General features: G+C 45.1%; 1 protein-coding gene across 2 annotated transcripts; it reads right to left on the minus strand.

The window, feature by feature from the left end:
* Positions 1-4,580: 4,580 nt before the first annotated feature.
* On the minus strand, positions 4,581-24,334 carry GMFB (glia maturation factor beta). 2 transcript variants are annotated; one of them, XM_075926229.2, is made up of 8 exons: positions 24,178-24,290; positions 22,225-22,819; positions 20,699-20,795; positions 20,021-20,070; positions 17,931-17,982; positions 16,684-16,764; positions 14,412-14,485; positions 4,581-8,786 (listed from the first exon to the last, which is right to left on the minus strand). In XM_075926229.2, the coding sequence occupies exons 2-8, from the start codon at positions 22,240-22,242 to the stop codon at positions 8,715-8,717; spliced, it is 444 nt and encodes a 147-aa protein (XP_075782344.1). In that variant the 5' UTR covers positions 22,243-22,819; positions 24,178-24,290; the 3' UTR covers positions 4,581-8,714. The 2 variants fall into 2 exon arrangements, with proteins under 2 accessions (XP_075782344.1, XP_075782345.1); XM_075926230.2 differs by lacking the exon at positions 22,225-22,819 and having other exon boundaries at positions 24,178-24,334.
* Positions 24,335-25,101: the final 767 nt, after the last annotated feature.

Consider the following 25,101-nt stretch of genomic DNA (forward strand, 5'->3'; position numbering starts at 1 on the left):
CTGGTTTTCAATTGTTTGAGTTGTGAACTCAGTGTTCTGGAATGGCACAAGCAATCACAGGGCAACCTTAATTCTGTGCTTAATGGCTTAAACCATTAATAGCAGCATCTGTTATGGCTATTATCACTTGAGACCCCAATATAACATAAAGGACCACAACTCTCTTTCTTCCTCTAAATATTCTGCAATTCCACATAAAATGGAAAAGGAAGCAGTAGTAGCATGAATCCATGCAAAGACAGTCATTTCAGAGCCAAGGTTGGCTTTCTAATGGGGAAGCAAAGGGATGGATCACAGAGCATTGCTGGGTTCTGCCCCTGCTGCACCAGCCAGAGATCTTTGCATTGAAGCAATCAGCCATGCTCTTTATTTACAATATGCTTTCCCACCATCTTCTAGCTAGTGATGCTTCATATTCTAGCCTCAGGGACTAAGAGGTCTCCTCCCTCTAATTTGCTGGTTCTTCCCCTTCCTTTTCACCCAGTTTCTTTCCTGCCAGCCATTACATAGCCCTGCTAAAAAGACTGGCAGCTACTTCCCTATCACAGCTGGTCTTAGTTCCAATTCCCCTTTCTTGATTGTAGCATACATGAGGCGTGGCTCAGATTTCCTTAGCCAGCAGCCCATCCCAGGAAACCATAAGAGCAGTCATGCAGCCCTCCCCAAACAATATGTTGTGTGCACCCAATGCAGCCAGCAGAGGTAAATCACTGTGGGGCAGGGGCAGGAGAGGAAGGGAAGCTGATGGTTCCTACCCTGCACCAGAGTCAGATGCTAGACCCGGCTGAGCTGGGAAGAAAGGGACTTCCTCTCCCTCTGTGCAGCATCTGTGGAAGGGCCTGACCTTCCCCCAGATTTCTTTCAGGGCTGCAGGAAGAGCTTCTGCGCCTATTTCTTCTCAGCTGCCAGGGGCAGGATCACTGTGTGGGGAGTATATTTGCAGATCCCACTGCTGATCTCTGCTCCCAGACTATCCTGACAAGCCACTTGCACCCAGATCCACAACCATCTGCATCCATATACCACTGAGCCCCACTCCCCTGGCACCTGGACCCACCCCCAAACTTTCCTGTGAAGCTATCTCCTCCATACACATGTTCTGCCCTGCTGGGCCCCAACCACCTGGACCCCTGCAATACTATTGCACCAAGAACCCCCGCCCCAAACAGAACAGCCATACTGGGTCAGACCAACTGTCCATCTAGCCCAATATCCTGTCTGCCGACAGTAGCCAATACCAGTTGCACGTGATCCCTCCCCTTTCACCCACCTCCATACAAACAGAGGCTAGGGACACCATACCTACCCATCCTGGCTAATAGCCATTGATGGACCTAACCTCCATGAATCTAACAGGGTTAAAAAAAGTGCTGAAGTCCTCATCTTCACCACATCCTCTGGCAAGGAGTTCCAGAAGTTGACTGTGTGTGCTGAGTGAAAAACTTCCTTTTGTTTGTTTTAAACCTGCTGCCTATTAAATTTCATTTGGTGACCCCTAGTTCTTATATTGTGGGAAAATAACTTTTCCTTATTTGCTTTTTCCACACCAATCATAATTGTATAGACCAGAGGTTCCCAAACCTTTTGACACGGGGACCAGTAAATCCATTCACGAACTTTTGGAGGACCGGTAATGTTCATTTGCATATTCATTACTCAAATGATGAATATTCCAATAAGTTGTTTCTGGTCCTTCCAAAACCCCCAGTGCCAGCTTTAGCAAAGCTTTTGATATGGTCACCCACAATATTCTTGCCAGCGAGTTAAGGAATATGGATTGGATAAATGGACTGTAGGAGACAGAAAGCTGGTTAGATCAGGGTTTCCCAAACATTTTACTTTAGTTGGAACCTTTTTTTTTTTTCCAGTACTGCTTTTTGCAGCCCAAAAATATAAACACAAACAAACTGAGAAAATACCAGATATATAACATGTCTGGTATTTTCTCATTAGGTAAGTTGTATTATTACTAGATGGATTAGTTTGTAGTTTCGAACTGCCTGGCTGGTAAATGTGCTCAGGCTGCATGAGTGTGTCTACCAGCCAGACAGTTCTCAACTACTCGAGGGGCGTGTGGGGAGGGCGGGGGGACAATAGAATCCCCGGGCCGGACTAACTCGTGCTTTGTGGGGGGAGGAAGGGAACAGGGGCAGCGCCCCAAGATCCACATATGGCCGGGTCAGTCTCACTCCCTACAGGCCGATTCATTCCTCCCACCTGCTCCCCCCGCTGCGCCTCTGGCCAGCCCCACTTCCCCCAACCCTCTCCCAGGCAGCCAGTTCTCCCCCGCTTCTCCTCCCAATCTCCCTTGGCCAGCCCCGCTGCCTGCGTCCAGCCCTCCTTCCGGCAGCCGCTTCTCCCCCCACCCCCAATCTTCCCTGGCCAGCTCCCTGCCCCCAATCTCACACCCCCCGGTAGCCCTGCTTCCACCGTCCTCCCAGTCTCCCCAGCCTGCTCCAATTCCCCCGTCCAGTGCTGCTTCCAATGGCCAGCTCTCCCCTCCTCCTCACCCCAGAATCCCCTGGCACCTGCACCTTTCCTTAGCCCTGCACCCTCCTGGTGCCTCCCCCTTCCCTTACTGCCCCTGCCCCCTTTGCCCTCTTTTTCCCCTAATACGCACCCCCTCACCACTCTCTGCCCCATTCCCCTCCTGCCCCTCTATGCCCTCACAGATGCCTTGCTCCGTCCTGGCCTTCCTCATGCCCACTCCTTCTTTCAAGCCGTCTCCCAGAACCTCCTCTTCCAGCCCCCAATGCCCTTCCCCTCTCCTCTCCCAGCATCACCCTGTCCCTCCTCCCACTGACACCTCCCCTCCTGCCCTTTCCCTCATGGTCTGCACTTGGCCTCCTGGCATTTATCTCTCTCCTGCACCCTGTCCCTTGGTGCCTTCCCCTTCCGCCTCCACCCAAGCCCGTTCCTTACCTTCTGCCTTCCACATTGCGGGGCCAGAGGTTGCACTCAGGCCCCAGAGGCTGGCCCCAGAGGCAGCGTGGCCCAGCCACGTGCCCCCGAAGAGTTTTAAAATCCCGGGCCATCACACCCGGGCATCTTCCCCACCCACGTGCAACACCACACATGGGCAGCAGCAGGCAGTGAGGAGGAGCCGCGCGCGAGGGGATGCTCTGGGGGTAGGGTGGGAGGATGCCTGGGCCACTCCAGGCAGAGCTGGGGGAGAGACACAGCTCCACATATTGGTGGAGCAGGGCCCCTGGCTCTGTAACTCGCCGGCACTTCCGGGTTCAGAGGTGTGGGGCCCAAATCGGCCTAAGGCCAGCGCTGCCGGCAGCCACCAGCCATGCTGAGGCCCGGTATTTTTTTCCCCCCACAGCCCGGTACCGGGCCGCGGCCCATAGTTTGGGAAATGCTGGTATAGACCTCTATCTTATACCCCCCTCCCCAGTCTCCTCTTTTCTAAGCTGAAAAGTCCCAGTCTTTTTCATCTCTTTTCCTATGAGACCCGTTCCAAACCCCTAAACATTTTTGCTGCCCTTTTCTGAACCTTTTCCATGCCAAGATATCTTGAGATGAGGCAACCACACCTGTGCACGTTATTCACCCTGTGCATCCAGATTTCCACCCACACCCATATGACCCTATGCAGAATCCTCTCAAGCCGGGCCTGGATCCCACCCACTAAGCCCCTCCACACTTGGCTCCTTCCAAGCTCAGGTGTGAAGTTCCTGGCACAGAGGGGCAGAGCCCTGAGGTGTTTCTGGGGCAGGCTTGGTCTTTGGGCTGTGTTAGGATTGGGTGCAGTCTCACTGCTAAGCCATGTCCTCAGGGAAGGGTGTGCGTGAAGAAGCTGCAGGAGTAATCTCCCATCTTGGGGGAGCACAGGCCACTGGCTGCACTCCCCACTGCCGTGCTGGAGCCTCCACGTTTGACAAATAAAAAATGTGCAGAATTTTAAAAAGACTTGCATACAGAACGTTTCCATGTTTTGGCACAGAATTCCGTGGGGAGTATACTTCTACCAACTGAAGCTGTAGTATGTGTGCAAAAGTTAGCGATAGTATTGCTTCCTCTGAATAATGTAGCCAGGAGCAGAGGCAGATGTGGGGAACTTGACTGACCCTGTGCACGGTAGCAGTTCCTTCAGAAGAGGGTGTAAAGCCCTGAAATCCCACACTCTAATCTGATACTTCCATTGCACAGGTATGAAGACTGCTACCATTCTATCTCCTCATTTCTTCCAGCAACCGAAGGAGCAAGACAATGCAGAAACTCCTTTTGCTTCCTCCAGCTGAGATAAAGTTAGTTAAGGGATGCTTCCTCCAGCTGAGATAGGGACAACAAGGCAAGGCCTATTTTATGGATGATAGTCTCACAGGTTAAGAGGCAGCATCTTCCCCAGTCACCCTTGATCCCACATATGGAGGAGGAAAGAATTGTGTCACGGCACTAGTACTCCAACCCACCAGGTCCACTAGCTCCTTTTCTCCACAGATGGCCTGCTCTCAGTCCCCACTCACCCTCAAGCAGCAGAACAGAGGCCTGGTGTGGGGAGTTTGCAAGTGGGCCATGTGTTTAGACCTTGCCCAGCATTTGGTAAGTAGCAAAAACAAGAAACAGAACAGGGATTTGTGGATCCACAATTTTATTTCAACCAGTACAAGCACCATGCTTAGCAAAAGTTTTGGTTTAAAAATAAACATGCAGAATGAACTAGCCAAGACTAAATACCATATGGAAATTGTGCCAGTTATTGAAACAAACTGTTACATGGTCAATATTACCAATCTAACAATTCCATCAACATTTCAAACCTCCTAAATGTCTTTCCCCATCTACGGCATTGGCAGCTTGCCTTGGCATACACAATCAATACACATACAGGTAATATCATACGCCTGGCCCAACGTAATAAACAAAGAAAGTGGCTTTCCACGGAAGCCATTATTCCCATGCCATTACAACAACTAGTGCAGTTAGAGGGGAATATTTTGAGACGTGCTTACATCACAAAGCACAGCTGAGCAATCATGGAATGAATTTTTTAAAATCAGAGTTTCCTTTTGCACATTGATCTTAGACCCTTAACATTATTGTCTAGCTGAAGACACAGAAGTGTGAGCTCAGTGGAAATGTTCAAGGCACCTTTACACAATACATTGAAAGGTGTAGGTCCCAGCATTACTGACATTCTGGTTTATCAAGGGAGGCATACCTAGTACTAGAACTACTTTTAAACCACCAAATGTTGTGTTTAAGTTTTTTCACAAACATTTCCAATTGCATCAGTCCATTTTACAAAGTGAAAACATGCCAGAACTCTCATGCTTTAGTCAATTTGGCTTTTCTTCACATCTGGGGTTACAAGAGTTATTCCCCCACCCTGCCATATATACCTCTGTAAAATGTACAACCACCAAATTAAAGCATGGCAGAAAACCTCCACCTGTTGGAGACCTCTAAGGTAGTGTCATGACCTCTTAATAAAGTTTCTAGCCAGGGAACGTTTTATGGCTGAGTTACGTACTCCTGAAAAATGTTTCTAATAGAAAATGCTGGCTGACTAGTTGCAAAGGTGAAGAAGTGTCATTACAATTAAAGCACTCCTCTGCCCAATGTTTTGTCCTCTTTCAAGATCTCCGAAACACTGGCAGATGAGAGGAATTTGGTTACACTGGTCAGGCTTAAATTAAACTAACAATAAGAAGTTTGAATATACAGGCTGAGTGGGTGACTGGAATGAGGCATTTCTAACAAGATTGGGTGGTTAGTGATATGACAGCAAATCTCATGTCCACAGGATATAATTGAACAGGGCTAGTTATGCCTTTGTAGTTACTATAGTTGTGCACACTATCCACTCTCAGAGTCAGGCCTGGGACCCTGAAAACTGGGACAGTGAGCAGCTGGAGACTGTACAGTACATATTGTATCTGTCAAGACAGACTAGCCCTACAACAGCAGCTGTTGTCTGCAAAGACTCTGTCTCCTAGTAACTGCAGTTACTTTCCTCCCTAGCCTTTCACTGCAGATCTGAGAAAAATAAAGGACAAAGACAATGCCTGACCCCTACAAATATACAGAGCAACACTGAGGCCTGGCCCACCATGGCTTTTAGGAATCTGTTGCGTGTGTGGGCCCTAATCCTCACATCAGGTCTTCAGAGCGGTCAAGTCCACATGCCTGGGAAGTAGGCAAAGGAGGTGTGAGGAGCAGTACAAGAGGGAAGACTATGGGATAGAAGGTGCAGTAGAGGGACATTAGAAGATAGACATTCTTTCTGCCTTGATCTGCAGTAGGGGGAAGTGCTGAAGAAGGGACTGAAAAGAACTGAAGAGGAGAAAGTGCTCTTGGTATAGGGAAGGCAGGAGGAGACAACATGCAGAGAACTGGTGAAACTCCAGGTGACTCTCAGAATCACTTAAATCATAAGTACAGTTATAGCTTTACTGTAGAAAATCCCTTATTTTCATCTCAAAAAAACCTTATGATCACTTTTCTTGGTGGGGCAAGTTCCCCCTTTTATGAGCATTCTTCCCTGTGCAAGTAGTAAAGTGATTCCTGCCAGACCAATACGTACAAAAAACACTGGCTTGGTTCGGAGGGCTACAAATCCAGTTTTCCCACAGCAAGCTAGCCTGAATTTTATAGAATGTCATAGGCCCACGCACAAGGGGCAGCTTCTTTCTGCTCTACTGGATATTGACATCAATGGCTCACAGTTCATGCAATACATGAAGCAAGAACTTCAAGTCTGATTTTTTAAACTGCTTTTGAAAGCCATGTCAATTTAAAGACTAACGCCTTATTTATACAAGTCTGCCACTAAAGCAATTGCTTCTATTGATCTGTAGCACATAAGACAGACAAAGGAACATTTTTACAATCAATATGTGTTCTGTCCAGGGAAATGAGGAAATAATGTTGTTCCAGTTCGATATATCAACATAAGGATCTTATTTCCTCCAGTTAAAGTCATTTTGCCAACACTGAACTAATGATCTTTCAATCACATCACAAGCTGCAGACACAGAAAAGCTCCCTTATGTCTGAGTGATTTGTGTCTGAAGGAGGAATAAATCAATCAATAAGCCAATCTAAACATGAATCGCTGCCACTGAAGAGAACTGTCTGGGTCATGGGGTGGTCTTAAACATATTCATGTTTAATACTCTTACGCAGCATGTGTGTGGCAAACACATGAATTCTTCCAGCAACGGTTTTACAGAATGAAATAATGGCCTCCCAATTTAACAGATTCATTCACTCCTCTTCACCAAAAACATACATATTAGAGCATCTATACTGTAAGATACAGCTGTTCATGACTGGAAGCTGCTCTTGAGAAGTCACTTATTCTGTCGCATGACAAACACTCATGCGAGTCATAACAGAGATGCTGTCACAGGAGTACCTGTTTGCCACTGCATAGGCTAAAGAGGATATCCCAACTCAGAACTACTATTCTACTTTTATATAAAAGCAGAACCTTTAAAAAGGTTAGTTTTTAAGATAGATTATAAAAAAGTACAATTTTCATATTTGAATTTTTGCTGTTTTACCAAAAAGATGAAGCTCAAAGACTGAATGAGGTTACTCATGTGCAGATTTAACTGGAATGTAGTTTTGACTGACAATTAAGCTAGGAGACCTTCTTTCATCATAAAAAGATACAAGGTCTATATATGGCTAAGGTTTCTCAACAAACAAAAAGAAAAAAAACCCCATCAGACTACTCTAAGTCATTCAAGATGTTAAGAGCTTTGAACTCCTGCACTCCCAGGTCTTTACTGATGGGAGCAGATAGCTGGCATTTTAAGTCAAGGTGTGTTTTATTTTACAAATGCTTAATTGTACCACTAGGCATTAGAAAACATGTTACTTAGACAATTTAACAAAAGGCTAGTTTTCACCAAATTTGCAACAAATAGCAGTGTAAAATTTTTAGTCCTTTTAAAGCTAACAAATTAAAGGCACGCAGTATTAACAGGTGTTTGTATAACAGGTTAATTTATAATTATCCAATATAAAATCTTGCATGTAAAAATCCAGATGCATGTAATCAATATTGTAATTAAGCCCTTAAGAGTTAAATTAGTTTCTATAAGTCTATTGTATGACTGGCTAGTTCTCATGGAACTATACCCTGCAAGATGGACTCACAATCAACTTAGATACTTATTACAATTAAGGTATCAGTCCTGAAAAGTTCTAAAAAGAATTTTCTTCAGGTTAAGTTATTTTGTCATATAAATACTTAGTTTCCATTTAATATCAACACTTCCACAGACTTTAATTTGGGAAATTCAAGAGCCATTAAAAAGTAAAAAAAATTCTCAAATTTAACAAGTGACAATATGCTATTTTAACACAAACTGCTATTATACAGTATTTGTCAAAAGGATGCATTTGCAGCTCTGGAAAGTTAGTGTCAGCTTCCAAATGAAGTCTGTAAGTAGTTAACAGTTTCTGAACTGTAGTATGCGATTACAGAAATATTAGTCACAAGAGTGCAAAAAAAAAAAAAAAAAAAAGAGAATCCCTGCAGAGAAGTATTCCTTTTCATAGTTATACACAAGGAAACACTTGGCAAAGTTTTACTTCAAGGAGACTAATTTTCCTCTCCTTGCCCAAACTTTGTACAAGAACTATACTACACTACAGGAAACTGCTGTAAATACAGTGCATTTTTAGGCATACGTATTCATGACTGGTTCCAGTATTGTCAGGATGGCATATAAATATTCAATACAGAGGTTCACTTAATGAAAGTAGCCCAGTTTCTCATGCAGCCATTCTTCAGTTAGGTCTTCTGTGTTTCTTATTTCAAATACCTAAACAAAAATTGTAGCAGATTAAATATTATACCACACTTCTACTGATAAAATGCATTAGGGTACTTTTTAGAAAGCGGTCACAACAGACTAGGAAGCATGTAAGCATTTCTGTTTCATGCACGGTTTTGCAAGAACAGGTTAATAATCTAGAATAAGACAGGAGAGCCTAACAGAAATACATGTTACAATATTGATACCTTAGCTCACAGACATCCCACTCTCCCCACCTCTAATATCATCAATTCACAGACACTTACCTTCCTTCCTTCCCCCCCGCCCTGCATCCCCCTCCTGTTCTGATATGTGATTTGTCCTTTTCATATGTGTTCATTTTTTTTTTAATTGTATACTTTGGTATATATGGTTGTGACTATTTTCTTCCACTATTTGATCTGAGGAAGTGGGTCTGGCCCACGAAAGCTCATCATCTAATAAACCATCTTGTTAGTCTTTAAAGTGCTACATTGTCCTGCATTTTGTTACAATATGGCCAAGTTACAGAAAGCCAGGAATTACTGTTTCTGGGACTTGCCACCTTGATTTGTACTTCTTTTAGGATTCTACATTATATGTGCTAGATAAACTATTGTTTGCTTGTGTTATAAGTGACTCTGACGTGGCATTGTCAGCCAGAGCTCAGGGATGCTACACATTACTGTCGTGTATGAAGAGGCTTCCTGTTTGTAACACAACAACCATGTTCAGGGCTGAATTAATTATGAAGCCTTTGGATTTTTTCCACCCAAGATTAACAACTTGTGAAAAAGTCAGAACTCTCAAAACACCATAATATTTTGCTCATCTGATGAAGGTATCCTGTCAGTATTCATTGGTATACGCAAGCATTAAATGCATATAAGTCTTAAGAGCCACAGAAGAATCTTTAGAAAGGCTTACATACAGCAAATGAGATAACAGAAACGAGCGTACCATTTCCTGCCCAGTATGCACCTAGCAGGAAAGCAACTCCTGATTTGGATGCACAAAATAAAACAAATTTTACACTACTCCATTTCAGCACCACTCAAATGAGCTACCATCTTTTTAGGAAAGTCAGTATAAATCTTGTATCAATTACATGTGCCCAGAGCCTTCAGAACATTATTTTATCTAACAATCACGATAAAAACTGAAGTTGTGGACAATCAGGTTAGAATTACTAGCAAAGAGAAGACAGCATATACTCATTGAAGACTGCAAAATATTGTGCCCATACTATTAAGATTAATCTGAATTCTAATTTCACATTTTCTACCACTATACATATATGTCTGTATACACACAGCGCTGAGTACTGTAGTGCCAATATTAGGTCTGAGAGGAAAAGGGTAACAATACATAAAAACCCTAATAAATTTACTCGTTACTGGCATGAATTGACTGTTTACTCCTCCCCATCCATTCTACCTTTTTCTTAGGATTCCCCAAGTTTTTTTTCCCTCCAAGGGTTTCTTTTTTTTTTTTTTAATTAGAGACTGGTATCCCTTTGTTTATATCCACTTACGCATAATCTTTTTCCTACTTTCTATCCTTTCAGGCCCAGCCTGCAGACACTGATGCTCATGTTCGATCTGTTATTCATGCAGTTTGCTGACCGTTGGATTGTCAAGTAAAGAATGGGGGGAAAAGATCAATATGATAGCACTGACTAGCATAAAAGAAAGGAGGTTAATCTACCAAGCTACCAAAAAGAGGATTAATTCAAGCAAGATTCAAATCAGGAGAAAGCCCTCACATGAGTCAAAATGAAATCAAGTTGCAGCGAGAGGTATGAATAAAGCACATTTAAAATCTAAATCTGAAGCAGCAATTTAAAACCACAGTATAAGTGTGGGGTGGGGTCCTGGGACATTTCAGAGACAATGAAGAACTAAGACAGACAGAGAAGAGTTTGGGCTTGGAGAAAGAAAGAAAAAAAAGGGAACAGTAGTCTGCGTTAAAAATCTGGCACCAGGAGCCTTACAGAATTGCTGGAGGAGACAAGTATTGTCCCAGCCAATCAGGACAAGCTCTGGGAGGAAGCCTGTACAAAGACTCTTTCTCTTTCCTCAGAAGAGGAAAGTCACCAGCAGGGGAATGTCTGGTTGTGAACATTCTGGCCTGAAGGTGAAATGACACATTGCAGAAAGGGCAAACTTGAGAGGAAGCTGAAGTGCTACAGCTGGTCTGAATTACAACTCCAGCTTTGAGGAGAAGAGTCAGGGCCTGAAGCAAAGGGGAACACTAGGGCAGGGGTGGGCAATAGTTTTTAAAAGGGGGTCACTTCGCAAATTTCTGAAGTGGCCCCAGGCTGCCCTGGAAGGGGCAGGGCCTTTGGCAGAAGGCACAGGGCCAGGTGACTTCTAGTGCTCCCCTGCCCACAGACCCTGATTGGCCTGGGGATGGGAGAGAGCGTAAAGTATTGTCCTGTGCCCCCAGCACCTAGAGATCACCAGCTGTTTTAAAACAACTGGTAGTTCCCTCTAGGTGCCACAGCGGGAGGAGACCTTGAGCATTCCCCCACACCCTGAGGCCAATCGGGGCTGGGGAGAGCATGCAAAGTCTCTCGTCCTCTGACCCTACCCTGGCCAGGGGTGCGCAGCCTGTGGCTCTCTCTAGCTGCTGCATACCCTTGGTGGGGGAGAGACTGTGTGCGCTCCCCTGTCTCCAGGTCTTGATTGGCATGGTGATACGGAATCGGCAGGGTGGTCACAGTCTGGATCCACTGGCTTGGCAGGCCAGATCCAGCCCAGGGGGGCCCCTTTGCCCACCTCTACACTAGGGGAATAAAATAACTCCAGCCAAACAGAGCTGGGAAAGGATGAAATTTCAACTCTGAAGTCTATTTTGAGTGGAATAGTTTAGGACAATAAACCAGGGTATTAAGGGAAAAGAAAAGCCTAAGTGGAGTTTAAGGAGCCCATGAGAGAGAGAAACTGAGGCAGGGTGCAAAAGAGCCAGCCCCTGGCCAGAAGAGAGTACAAGGCAGGCACGCCCTTTAACAGATACCAAAAGCAATGGCTAAGACAAGACTTTGGATACCTGGTCAACAACCAAGTGAGCAAGCCAGTACAATGCTGTAGCTAAAAGGCTAATGCAATCCTTATTTGTATACAGGGAACAGTGAGAGGGAAGATAGGTATAGAACACTGACAGACCAGTATCAGAATTCTATAGCTAGCTCTACGGGTCTCCACTTACAAGAAGTGTTTGAAGAACTGCAAAATATTCAAAGAAGAGCTGCAAGCTAGGGTTGGGCATCTGGTAGAAAGCCTTTATAACGAAAGGCTTAAAGAGCTCAATTTCTCCCTTATCAAAAGGCAGAAGAAGGTGACTTGATCATGATCTGCAAGTACCTATGTACATCTAATACTACAGGGCTTTAATCTAACAGAGAAAGGGATAAACACAAATGGGAAGAAGGTGCTTGTAGAAAAATCAAAATGGAAAAGGAGGCACTTCTTTCACGGAGGGTAATTAGCCATTGCAACCATTTACCCAGGGATGGAGTTCTTCCACTCCATCCGAAAGCTTTAAATCAAGACAATGTATTTCTATTAAAACCATCCTAGTTCAACCATGAATTACAGGGCTCACTACCAGAATTCCTAGGTGAAGGTCAATGGCACATACAGCAAATCAAGATTAGATGCCTGCAATGGTCCCTTCTATTTTTAATCTAAGAATGTGAAAGGTGTTAAAATCTTTAAAAAAAATTATAAATAGTAGACACTTGGCACCTAGATACTAAGGGAGGTTAGTGTGTACTCATTTAAGCGATTAACTGATAAACCTGGCGTAATCTTATCAGTTAATAGTTACATGCATACACAGCCTTGCTGCTTCTGTATGTGCATGTACAGAAAGGGGGAGGAGGGGAGAGAAAGGTGGGAACCAGTGCCCAGAGGGAACCAACTTTTAAGCCGGCTCCCTGCATATGCCAGCTTCTGGCGCTGCCGGCCCCCTCCTGCTGCCTCCCACAGAGGCAGCAACGCAGGAGGGGGGTGGGAGCTGATGCTCAGGGGTAACTGGCTTAAGAGCGTGACAAACAGGTACATAAGTAATGGGATGAATCAGAAAGCAAAATTAGGCATGAAAAAAATCTGAAATTAGCATTTGGAACAGTTTCTCCCAAGAAAAGTCAACAGACATCCTATTAATTGACATTTAGAACTAAACTGGACAAGAGATGAATAAAGAATCCTGTACTGGCAGGAGATGGCAAAGACTTATCAGATCAGCTAGTCTAAGTTTTAGGGTTAGCTATTACCATGGATCAGAAGACAAACTTCTGCCTTGTTTAAATGAATGCCATTTTAAGTAGGCTCCTAGAATCTAGACTAGTTTGGTGCTTAGGGCAGGGATATTAAAAAACCCAGGTTCAATTCCCTGCTCCACTTTGTGTAACCTCTGTCAAGTCACTTAGTCCTTCTAGGGAAAATAATGCTTTTCTACCTCACAGGGATATTATGAGAATAAATAGCATGAAGGACTGAGATCTGCTGATCAAGAGCGCCAACAGGCAATATTCACATTGTTCCACCTATTATAATACAGGAAACACTTGTGTCTAGCCAATCAGTAGGTCTCCCTTCTCATTTGTTCCAGTTAGAGCACTGACAGCTACAGTACTACATCTACAAAGGAGAGACAGCCCAACCAGTATGCATCAGCCCTAGATTGCAATCATACCATAGGCTTCATCTTATTCTAGACCAGTGGTCTCCAACCTTTTTACACCCAAGATCACTTTTTAAATCTCCAAACAGGTGAAGATCTACCGCCCCGCCCCTTTCTTGAAGCCCCGCCCCTTCTTTGAAGCCCCGCCCTCTCTATTCTCCTCCTGTCCATCACTTGCTAACCCCAGCCCTTACTTGGAGAGGGGGGTGCCAGTGGAGGCAGAGTCCCCTGTATCTGCCTCCTCCCAGGATTCTCCCCCCCCCCCCGGGAAACCAGTGCGTGCCTGCCCCGGGGCTGACCCCCCGCAGCGCAGGGAAGTCCTGCCCCGCGTGCACGCCTGCCCCAGGGCCGGCCTCCCGGCGCAGGGATGCCCCCTGCGCGCACGCGCACCTCCCCCGGCTGCCGACCGCCTCCCCTGGCACTGGGATGCCCCGCGCTTGCGCGCCTGTCCCTGGGCCACGCCCCCCACCCCGGGCGCAGGGAAGCCCCGCGTGCGCCTGCCCCGGGGCCACCCCCCACCCCGGCGCAGGGAAGCCCCACGCCCGACCACCCCGCTCACACGCCTCCCCCGGGCGGACAGGACGCTTCCCAATCGACTGGTCAAGGCCTCGCGATCGACCAGTTGGTGACCACGGTTCTAGAGTATCTTACTTGTAAATAGGATGGCATTTTCATGCTCCTGACTTGCCAGTGTTTGTGGAGTGATAGGTAAAGGGTCCCTACCTGTTGGAGGGTATTTTTAGTACTAATTAATTTGTCTCTCCTTATCCTCTAAAGAACCCATAAATCTCCATGCTTATCCCTCTCTCTCTCTTTTTAGGCTTTCTGCAAGACAGACCACTGTTGAATGCAATTTAAAACATGCAAGAAAACAATGATGCTGCTGTGTTAAATAACTGACAGACCAGCATCTTATGTGTACATGACTTTCTTGCAACTCATCAGCTAGATATTAAATTATACCTTAGTGAGTTCAGCTGTCTGTACAAGCTTATTCTTGCTCCCAGCATACATCATCTGTTGTTCAGGCTTGCATCCTGTAGTTGTGGGAAGGAAAGCAAAGCTGTGTTTGACAGTTGGACTGCAATCCATTAACAAGATTTAAAAAAATAAAAATAAATAAAGCCAGCTTGTATGTAGGAAGTTTCCAATCAGCAGACTGATGCAATTGTTCGTTTGTACACAGGATCTTTAGTTTTGCTTTGATGTTTAATATTGGCAAATCTACACCAGCGTGCAGGGGGCTGGATAGGCAGCCACATCAAGCTATGTTTATAGCTCTGCTTAAAACAATACTCAACAGCAAGACACAACAAAACATGATAGTTATCCTGAATTTTAACTGCACAGCCAGCAAAGGAGAGGGTAAACTCACAACCAGTTCTTGCTACCTTATACTCTACAAGTGTTCATCTACCAGAAAGCAAGTTATCTTTGCTGCTGTTTCTAAAAGATTTCCATTTCTTCCTAAGCCACAAATGCAGACTTAGGCAAGTAATGCTTTTATGTCTAGCCATTAATCTCGTACAATAACTTTCAGGGTAAGACAAAAAATTGACTGAACAAAAAAATTATTGCTAGATTTATTTCATTTAGCAAGCCGTCGTCTATGTCCTGATCAATTGTAGAAGTTTTCATCAGACACTGAAAATAGAGCAGAATTTCTAGAAACACAGTCTTAGGGTATGTCTACACTACCACCCTAGTTCGAACTAGGGTGGTAATGTAGGCAACCGGAGTTGCAAATGAAGCCCGGGATTTGAATTTCCCGGGTTTCATTTGCATATTGCCTGGCGCCGCCATTTTTAAATGTCCGCTAGTGCAGACTCCGTGCCGCGCGGCTACACGCGGCACAGACTAGGTAGTTCGGATTAGGCTTCCTATTCCGAACTACCGTTACTCCTCGTTCTAACAACAAGAGAAGCATGGCTTATGACTTGTTACAGAAATTGACTACTGAAGACACAGAAGATGATGTGAACTTATTGCTCAACTTACACCTACCTGCTTATTCTAGCAAGCAGCATAGCGAAAGGTAAAATGTACTCTCTCTCAAGGATCACAATTAAATTCAATAGTTGCAGAAAGCCACCCTATTACAAACTGAGAACATGCAGACTGATCAAGGGGCTGACTCATCCCTGAATATGAACAAAACTCGTAACACAGACGAAGTGCTGAGCTATTTTTCCCCCCTTCCTAGCTTTCTTCAGGGTCACTTGGTCCCTGGTATAGATGCTCGAATGTGAACCCCAGCTGTTCTGGCTGCAGGACATAGGAATGTTTGACACTGCTGGAGGAGGTTGAATACAACTGGATCTGTGCCTGCCTGAAGTGTCCCTCCAAGAAGTTTGTCAGGGAGCCATTACTGTGACTTTGTGCCAACTCTGACAAAGAGGCCGCAGAGGGGACATACCGTATTTTCCGGCGTATAGGGCGACTGGGCGTATAAGACGACCCCCTATCTTTTTAATTAAAAGATAGGGTTTCATCTTATACCCCAGCGCCCCTCCGCCTCCTTTGCTCCCGGTGTCCCTGGTCTGCTGGAGATGGTCCCCAGCAGACCAGAGGCACCGGGAGCAAAGCCGCAGCAGCTTTGAAAGCCTCGGGGGAAGCCGGCGGGGGAGCAGCAGCTTTCAAAGCCGCAGCAGCTTTCAAAGCCGCGGAGGGGCTCCGGCGGGGGAGCAGCCCAGGCGCGCCTGGGATGCCCCCCCGCCGGCTTCCCCCGAGGCTTTCAAAGCCGCGGAGGGGCTCCGGCGGGGGAGCAGCCCAGGCGCGCCTGGGATGCGCCCCCGCCGGCTTCCCCCGAGGCTTTCAAAGCCGCGGAGGGGCTCCGGCGGGGGAGCAGCCCAGGCGCGCCTGGGATGCCCCCCCGCCGGCTTCCCCCGAGGCTTTCAAAGCCGCGGAGGGGCTCCGGCGGGGGAGCAGCCCAGGCGCGCCTGGGATGCCCCCCCGCCGGCTTCCCCCGAGGCTTTCAAAGCCGCGGAGGGGCTCCGGCGGGGGAGCAGCCCAGGCGCGCCTGGGATGTATACCCGGCGTACAAGACGACCCCCGATTTTTGGGGGATGGTTTTTAACATCAGAGGTCGTCTTGTACGCCGGAATATACGGTACTGATGAATTTGGTCTTATGTGTGAAAACCACTGATCTTCGGTGTTAGACCTTTTTGTTTCTTAGATACAAGAACTTCCACATTTATAGGATGTAACCACTATTATTCACAGTGTTCACTCACCAACTGGACTGGAGAAGATAAAACACAACGGATAGGAAACTCTTCCATCATCATGCTGATACTTGTAACTATACACAATAAATGTTTTTCTGAAGTTAAGGAAACAAACCCTCATGGATATCCTAGAACAGTGGTCCCCAACATGGTGCCATTTGTGTGCGCCCGCCAAGTGCTCGGGGCTGGCCTGGCCCTGGGCACATAGTGCATGCATCGTGCCGGAGCCGGCCCGGGCGCATGGTAAGTGCCGGCCCCGGGAGTGCCGCGAATTGGCCGCTCGTGCCCCAGGCGCGCGGCGCTTGGAGGGGGGGGGGGGTGCGCCGGCCCTGGGCACATGGCGCTTAAGAGGAGCGCCGGCCCCCGGGCGCGTGGCGCTTGGGGGGGGGCCACTGGCCCCCGGGTGTGCATGTGTCCTCGCCCTCTGGCACCCAGCAGGCGAACGGCCACGCCCCCTGGCGCCCGGCAGGCTCTAAAGGTTGGGGACCACTGTCCTAGAACATAATCCTTGCATTCATTAGCTGAGCTCGATATAGGCAAAAAATAAATCTCCTTTTGCCATATGTTCTAAAAGATGCTTACATTCACGTTTCTGTACTGTTTCATCTTGCTCCCATCCCAGTTTCTCCTCCAATTTGAATTTGAGCCATTGGAGACTTCACCCTGCTTTTCAGTAACATAACTCCCATCTGAGATAATGTTTGTTTTGCAAAATATTCACACAAACACTAGTTTTCAATATTGTCCTTTTCACTATGAAGTCCTTCACAGGGATCTCCAAGTTTAACATATCTGCTTATGACCCATTTTCGCTAAATCAGTCAAATTTCTTTTTCTAAAGACAATCTGTGCTTCTCTTTTCATACACTTTGCACATCAAACATCAGATGGTTTCCTGTGTTTTGCTAACCTTTAAATGAGAACGTAGAGCCAAAGCATTAATTTAAATTCTTCTGTTGTATTAATGAGATAATGTCCCTGCAATAGAGCAGATTGAAAGCCATTCAAAAACAGTGTGAAAGTAACCAAACCTTAAAAAGTACAGAGTTCACTATGCCATTCTAAAAGTCTTTGCTAAAAAATGAAAGGAGACCAGAGAAGATATCATGAAAATTAGTCAATATATGAATTAACACGGAAATTCTCACGGTAGACAAATTTGTTTAAAAAAAATAGAAAATTCAGCTTCCAATGTATTTTAGATTTTCTTTCTTCAGTAAACAAAACAATGCTAGCAACATTAGAAAAAGGATATCGAGGTTGTCTCTCAGGCAGCTCATCTTTCAGTTCATCAGGGGAAATGCCCTAGTAATATTAAAAACAAACAATCTTTTAACAGGTGAACTCAGACCTACACAAGCTAGAGTATGAGGGTACAGGGGGCAAGAGACATTGCTACAATTTAGTTACACATTGACAATTTAACTGAGAAGAATCCTATTGTAACAGTCATAGGAAGATTCCACTGTTAATTGATTACTAAACTGCTTTAGTAGTTTTATACAAGAAATATAATGTTAATATGAAAAATCCCTGGTTTTGTCCTTATTAATTTAGAAATTGATGTTTTGAGGTCCTATTCTAGTCCTACATATACACTCACCACACCTTGTAATCTCTGCTACTGAACACAAGTGTGCAAGTTATGATACAATCAGCAACACAAACAGATCTTGAAATCTAGTCACTTGTCTCCATTTGTAAGAGACTAGTTCCTGGACTAGTGAACAAGCCTGACTATTCATAGTGACCAATACTCTTCTCTTCAAATATTATATTTTTAACATTCTGGGAGAGACAGAAAGAGGCAAAAGTTCTCAAATTATTGCATAAGACTGTGTTGTCTGGGGGCCAACATTACACACTGAGATAACTCTATTTCCTGCTTTCTACAGGGATTAAGACACTTCTGTAGGGATAACATATTAATGTATTGAAAATGATTCCTCCAAATGGAAGTGACTCCCCATAATTTGTTCCCCACAACTTAGTGTTTAGATTTATTATTAATTCTTATTATTATTATTATTAGTTAAGATTGTTAAATGTTTAGATTTATTATTATTATTGCCCCTTTAGAATATAATGTATTAGCTCATGTAACTTAGAACTGTTAAGAATATAATCCTATGTAGCCAGAAACAGCCCCCCCCCGCGCTCCAGGGCATACTCAAGCTTGTGCAAGGGGCTGCTTGAAATTGACATTGCAGAGATACATTGTAACAATGCATTGTCAAGCCACTAACTCTGCTATGGGAGCCAAGCCCTGTAATTGACTTAAGGGCATTGTTACTTAATTGAGGCCTGTTCTCTTTAAAACATTGTAACTTTATTCAGCACTCAGAGAATGTTTTAAGCAATACCACCCAGAAACTTTCTGTAACTACAACTTTTATTATTATACAAAATACTGTATGAATGTATGAGAGAGTGCTTGGATGATGAGTGAATGGTTCTGAGAGGTGCCAGCCTGAGAATACAGCAACAAAGGGCTGAAGAAGGCGTCAGGTGCCAGTGCAACCAAAAGGTGTCAAGTGGAGAAAACCAAGTACTGGAGGTCCACCCGATGAGATCACTGATGAGCACCTGGCAGCCACCCTGGAGACATCAGCATGATACAGCAATTTCCATAGACTGGCATAGGAAGAAATTCCTATAAGAACTGGACTAAAAAACTATGGAATCAGAGTCCAAGGTTCTGCTGCCAGCCTACCAGGAGCTTCAGATGTGCACCTGATCAGGACTTCGCTCCCCACTACCATCACTTGTGTACAGAATACCTGGCCAGTATTCTGTCACAAGCAACTTCCAGGCTGGTAACTATACACAGAACTTGAATGAATGGATGTATGAATGAATGGTTATATATATATATATATACACAAGTGTATAAGGGTTAAGTAGTGATAGGAATAAGTAGTTAAACAACGTTGTTTGCTTCTATCTTTTCTTTATTTTTTATTATTATCTTTACAATAAATGTGGCTTTTTGCCTTATCCCCCTCATAAGATCCTGCTTGCTTTTATTTGGTACAACACTTCTAACTGATGTCAGATCAGCAAAGTCCAGAATGCAGATCCGCAAGAGACTCAGCACAAATTCTTCCAGCAAATGGTGAGATTTTGCAGAATTAAATTATATTTGAATGAAAATTAACATTTTAAAGTTTAAGCCTTTTTGTTTGGAAAAGTAGCAACACAATTACTCCAGTGCAGTTCAATAATAATGTATCATATATCTGAAGGATGTTCAAGATTAACAATTTCACACTATGGCAATACCTCAGAAGCAACAACACATGGTAAACGGAAGATATTCTGATTTACAGTTCATTTAACAAACCTCATGCTCCTCATCCAGTACCACCAGCTGCTTATCCTTGTCAATCTTCACTATAATAAAAACATAACATAAGTGAATTGTGCATCTAAGGAGGCTCTCTCCCCCTTCTACCCTCTCCTTTTAAAATTGAAGGCTGAAATTGCAAATTTCTAGAAGTACATGCATTGAATGCTCAGCTTTTTATTTACATCTTGCATCATCTTACACTTCAGACTCTTTCCTCTTCTCCCCCACCCTCTTCTGACAATGATCAGTGATATTGAATGAAATTCTGGCCCCAGGGTAAGTCAATGGGAATTTCAGTTTCAGCATGGTCAAGACTCCTCCCCCCGCAAACTTTGTTATAAATCAAAATAATCTACTTTAAGAATGTCAAATATACTCAAACCTAGGAGGGTCAAGTCTTAGTTTTCTCTCCACCTGAAGCCTCTGGTAGATTTTTTCCACTTTAAGCAGTGTTTAAAGATTTAAGTATTTCTGTTAATAGCAAGTGTGATAGCTTTGATTCTGAAAGCTTTAATTCCATATCATAAAATAATGTTGTTTTATTATTGAGAGAACAAGAAAGTTAATAGCATAGTAGAAGTCTAGTCCATGCCATTTTGCTACAGCAGCTGAAAATGTTCAAAGATTTTCTTTAAGACCTTTTAGCTTTTGTTGGCAATGATTTTAGCTTACTTATAATGGCAGCATTGTTGGTTTCTTTTCGAAATCTGAATTTTCTCAGTTTTTCCACCAGATCTTCAGCAACATCACAAACCACCAGTGATTCACTCTACAGAAAAAAATATTTAAATTAACAAAAAGAAACTACGTTATCCTCCCAAAATTATACAATTACATTAAATTAGCTGACAATTCAGAACATGCACAAAAATCAGAGATACAAAAACCCAGAAGCATTAAACACAGTGGAAAATGGACTTTGGTTCACAAGAAATAAATCTGGTCTTCTCTTTACACAGAGTCATAAAAGGAAAGTTAAGTATCAGAAAAATTTGAACCAAAAGTCTTTACATATTTATTCCTGAAGTCAGAAAATAATTTCTATACTTCTACTTTATCAAGCAATCGTATTTCTGCAATTACAGGTTAAAATAATGAATCAGATATGCAATTGATTTTGCAAGTTCAATGATGTACTGGTGTTAATTCTGAAATACATTAATTATTTAAAGCAATAAGAGCTTTTAATATCTCAATAGCATCTAAAGGCCCCAGTCATGGTCCTGTTATGCTAGGTATGAAAGCAGAACTCTGAACCTTCAAGTTTTGCTTACATTACAAGTGTTTAATAAACAAGAAATATGCACCCTTTCCCCACTATAATATTTACAAGTCACTTTTTATACTCACTAATTCTAAGTTTTCAAAACAAAATATTAGAAAAGTTATGCTGTTAAAGGTAGGACATAGTGATCAGCTCCTCCACAGCAAGTCCTGTAAGTAATAACCCGTTTTACATAGAGTTTGCAATTGCATTACACTGCTTGCCCATTTCCTGCACCATTCTTTATACACACATTGAATACCTTGTTGTAAGAACCAACACTTGCAGGGAGTTGGAGCTCTGTTACCACAAGTAGCTTTGACTGAATACCAAGCATACCAGAACACCATTACCAAGCAGAAGAAAGAAAAAGGAATTCACCATAATTAGGTCAATTATACTACTGCAGCTACCATAAATAGGAGTTTCCTTTATACACTCCTGAGAAGATATGGCTAACAAAATCTATATTTAAAACTAAATTATCAAGTTATAAGGCACAAGTCTTAAAAGGAATACATTAAAGAATTTAAAGAGAATGCTGAAGAAAGGTTCTGAGCCCATACGCAACTATACCAAAGTGCTAGTCCACTTTTAACTTCCCCCTCCCCCACAAAAAAGGATTAAATCAGAAAGAGTAAGCCACACTGATGTTTCCCTGCAATTCAGACATGACTGAAATTCTCTGCTGGGGTAGTTATATTTTAAAGAGAGGTTTTAATTAAAGTCAACAATTCTAAATAATGACTCCTTTAGTAAAAGAAATTATCACTAGTATAGTTATTAGAAGAAATTTAACCTTTGGAACTCTGGGCTTCAGCAATTTACCCAGACAACTTGTGAGAGGCCAACATTGAAGACAGGAGGATTTCCTCACTAACAAAAGAAGCAAGGATAAACCTTATCCCACACATTCCCATGCCATCTCTAGTACCTTGAACTCCATTTCCATCAGCCTCTGGAAAAGTATCTTGAGTTTGCTCTCTCTGACTGCTGAAAAGGAGCCTTCTTCCTCCACCTATAAGTCTACTGTGATAGCATTTTTCTGATCTAGCCTCTCTCAAGCTCCTGGCTGCTGCAAGGATGAGGATGATGGCTGTGTGCTTGTTTCCCCCAAACTTTGTTTTGGATCACTCTCATGCTAGTATAGCATCCACTTCTTCCGCTATTGCAGAAGTATGGTTCCATTTTGCTTAAATATGGCATTGTAATCCATGTTCATTGTTTCTAAATGATATCACACATCAACTGTTTCAACTTCAAAAGTAAGACATTTCTTCCAGCTGCCAGTTCCACAAAATCAACTTGGCATAAGAATCCATCTAGGTTCTTTTCTTGTCCAACATGGATAGTAAAGTACCAGAGGCCATACCACTTTTGCAACACCATGTCCTTTTTTTCAGGCTAGAACCAGGACTTTAAATTCTTCAGAAACTGATAGCTTAGCCAACTACGCTTCTCCCAAACTGATCACTGAAGAGTGGCCTTTCAAACTTTGTTTACACAGAAATTTCTTCAGCTTGCAATGTCTGTAGGGAGGCAGGATGGAAACCTGTTAAGAGTTAGTCACCCTTGTTTTCATATCCCTCCTCCCCATAGAAAGGCACATAGGGCCACACGTGCTCACTTTCTAGCAACACACCAACTGTAAGGAAGAAGCTGAAAAATGTATGTTTCAACTTAAGCCTCTCTCTTTAGTCACAGCAGAGCTAGTAGACTATCAACTCCTTTTTGAACTCTCCTTCAAGACAGAAGGATCCAGCTCTCTCATGAGACAAGCAAGTTCATGACTAGTTCACAATTTTGTTTCCACACTGTGCCATTTTAGAACAGTTTAATCTCTTCCTAACAAAAAAGTTATTACAAAGTAACAAACTCAAAGGGAAGTGTGTGAAAAAAAAAGTGATACACAGCAGACCAGACCTCCAGAATTCAGCCTTTTCTGTTCTTTTCAGGCCTGCCCATTTGGTTTCAGGCATAATTTTTGCTCAATCTATACTAAGAGATCACAATGGGCAATCAGGAGCCTAGAATGCTGTGTCAGCATGAAGCAATTGAAACAGTTACTAGCAGGCTGAGTGTTCTTTATGTTCCCGCTATCATTAGCCTCAATCATTACTAAGACTGGTTGAAAGCTTAAAAATGACTGCCATTTGACTTTATTGCACCCACTGCAATTGATCCTGCTAGAGTCTAGGCCACTCTGGTACCAGACCACGCCACCAACCACTTCTCAGACTCTACAGCTACTTTCTATAAAACACATCTCACTGGCTACATGAGGGAGACTGCACAGATGGTGGATGACTTGGCCCAACTGCCACCGTTTTCCAAAGACTAGCACACACAATAGCTTCATGGTTCGTTAGGCGATGAGCTTTGGCGGGCCAAACTCCCCTCTTCAGATGATCTGAAGAAGCGGGTCTGCCCCGCCAAAAACTCATCACCTCATGAAGCATCTTGTTCGTCTTTACAGAGCTACAGGGCTGCTCTTTTTTTTAAACCAAGCTCAGAGGAACGCGGCTCCCTCTCTGTTACAACAGCTGCGAGCACGCCAGCCCCGCAGTCACCACCCACACAGCTCTCCCAGCACAACCCCCCCCCCCCCCCCCAGCACACTCCTGTCACTCATCACCAGCTCAGCCCCACAGGAGTCTCCCAACCCACAAACAGGGGTCCGAGCCGCCCGGCTCCGAGCGCCGCGGGGCTCCACAGTCCCCGCCCCCCCCCCGGGGGCCAGCGCGCAGCCCTGCACAGGACGGGCCCTGGGGGGGTGGCGCCCACGCAGCCTCCGCGCGCGCGCCCGGCTGGGGGCTGCCAGGGGCGGGTCTCCTCGGCGGGGGGCTGCGAGCGGCCAGGGTCCCGGCCCTCGCGAGGCGGCGCTCACCATTTTGCGCCCGCCGCCAGCGCCTTCCGCTCGCGCGTGCAGAACGAAAGCGCCGCCGACCTCCTCCCGACGGCGGGCTCCAGTGCGCACGCGCCGGACAGCCGCCGGAGCCAATCAGCGGGGCTGGCCGGGGTCGTCGGCCGGCTACGGGACCCGAGAAGGCTCATGGCGGGGGGGGGGGGGAGCTGAGCGTGGGAGGGCAGCGGGCGCGGCCAAGGGTGGGCAGGGGCGACGCGGGGGAGTGGACCCACGCTAAGCCGGGCGCCGCCTAGGCCCAGCAGCTGTGGAGAGGGGAGCAATGTGAAAGCAGAGCAGCCTATGAGGGCACCATGGCATCACGTCATGCATGTCCCCGTGGGGCGGCAGCGCCTCACGGCCCCGTGACGTCACCTCAACCGCCAAATCCCTGTGCGGCAGCAGCGCGTCACAGCCCCGTGACGTCACTTCAACCGCCAAATCTCTGAGTGACACCCAACGCCTCAGAGCCCGGTGACATCACATCAGCCACCAAATCCCTGAGAGACTGCAACACATCACAGCTGCATGACATCACATCATGCCCCAAGACCCTGTGCAACAGCCGCGTATCACAGACTGCTGACGTCATATCACTGCCCCAAACTCCTCAAGTATTTCCTGCAAGAGTCATAGTCATGCCGATTTCAGGAGACCCCAGCCCAATCCTGGGGGCAGGGGCAGCAGACATAATAGGTGGGGAAGGCATTGCCTTCCCAAACTGCCAGCCTGGCTCCACACAGACTCCATCCCTGCAACACCATGCTCCGGGGAGGCTGGGGCCACACGTTGCCCACCCTCGTGTGCTCCAGAGCTTAAGAGTCTGGGACTGTACACCACCAGCTGGAGAGCTTCAGACCCCATGCCACCCGCCCTCCTTGTGCTCCAGGGTGGGAAGGCTGAGGCCAC

Source organism: Pelodiscus sinensis, chromosome 5 (genome assembly GCF_052426305.1).
Source record: "Pelodiscus sinensis isolate ZL-2025 chromosome 5, ASM5242630v1, whole genome shotgun sequence".
NCBI lineage: Eukaryota > Metazoa > Chordata > Testudines > Trionychidae > Pelodiscus > Pelodiscus sinensis.

Excerpts from the sequence above, each read along its gene's own strand:
- GMFB (XM_075926229.2), bottom strand. Across the intron at positions 17,983-20,020 it reads TACTGGATGAGGAGCATGAG|GGCATTTCCCCTGATGAACT; the intron begins GTTTGTTAAATG and ends TAATATTACTAG. Across the intron at positions 8,787-14,411 it reads AGACAGCTGAACTCACTAAG|GTATTTGAAATAAGAAACAC; the intron begins GTATAATTTAAT and ends ATTTTTGTTTAG.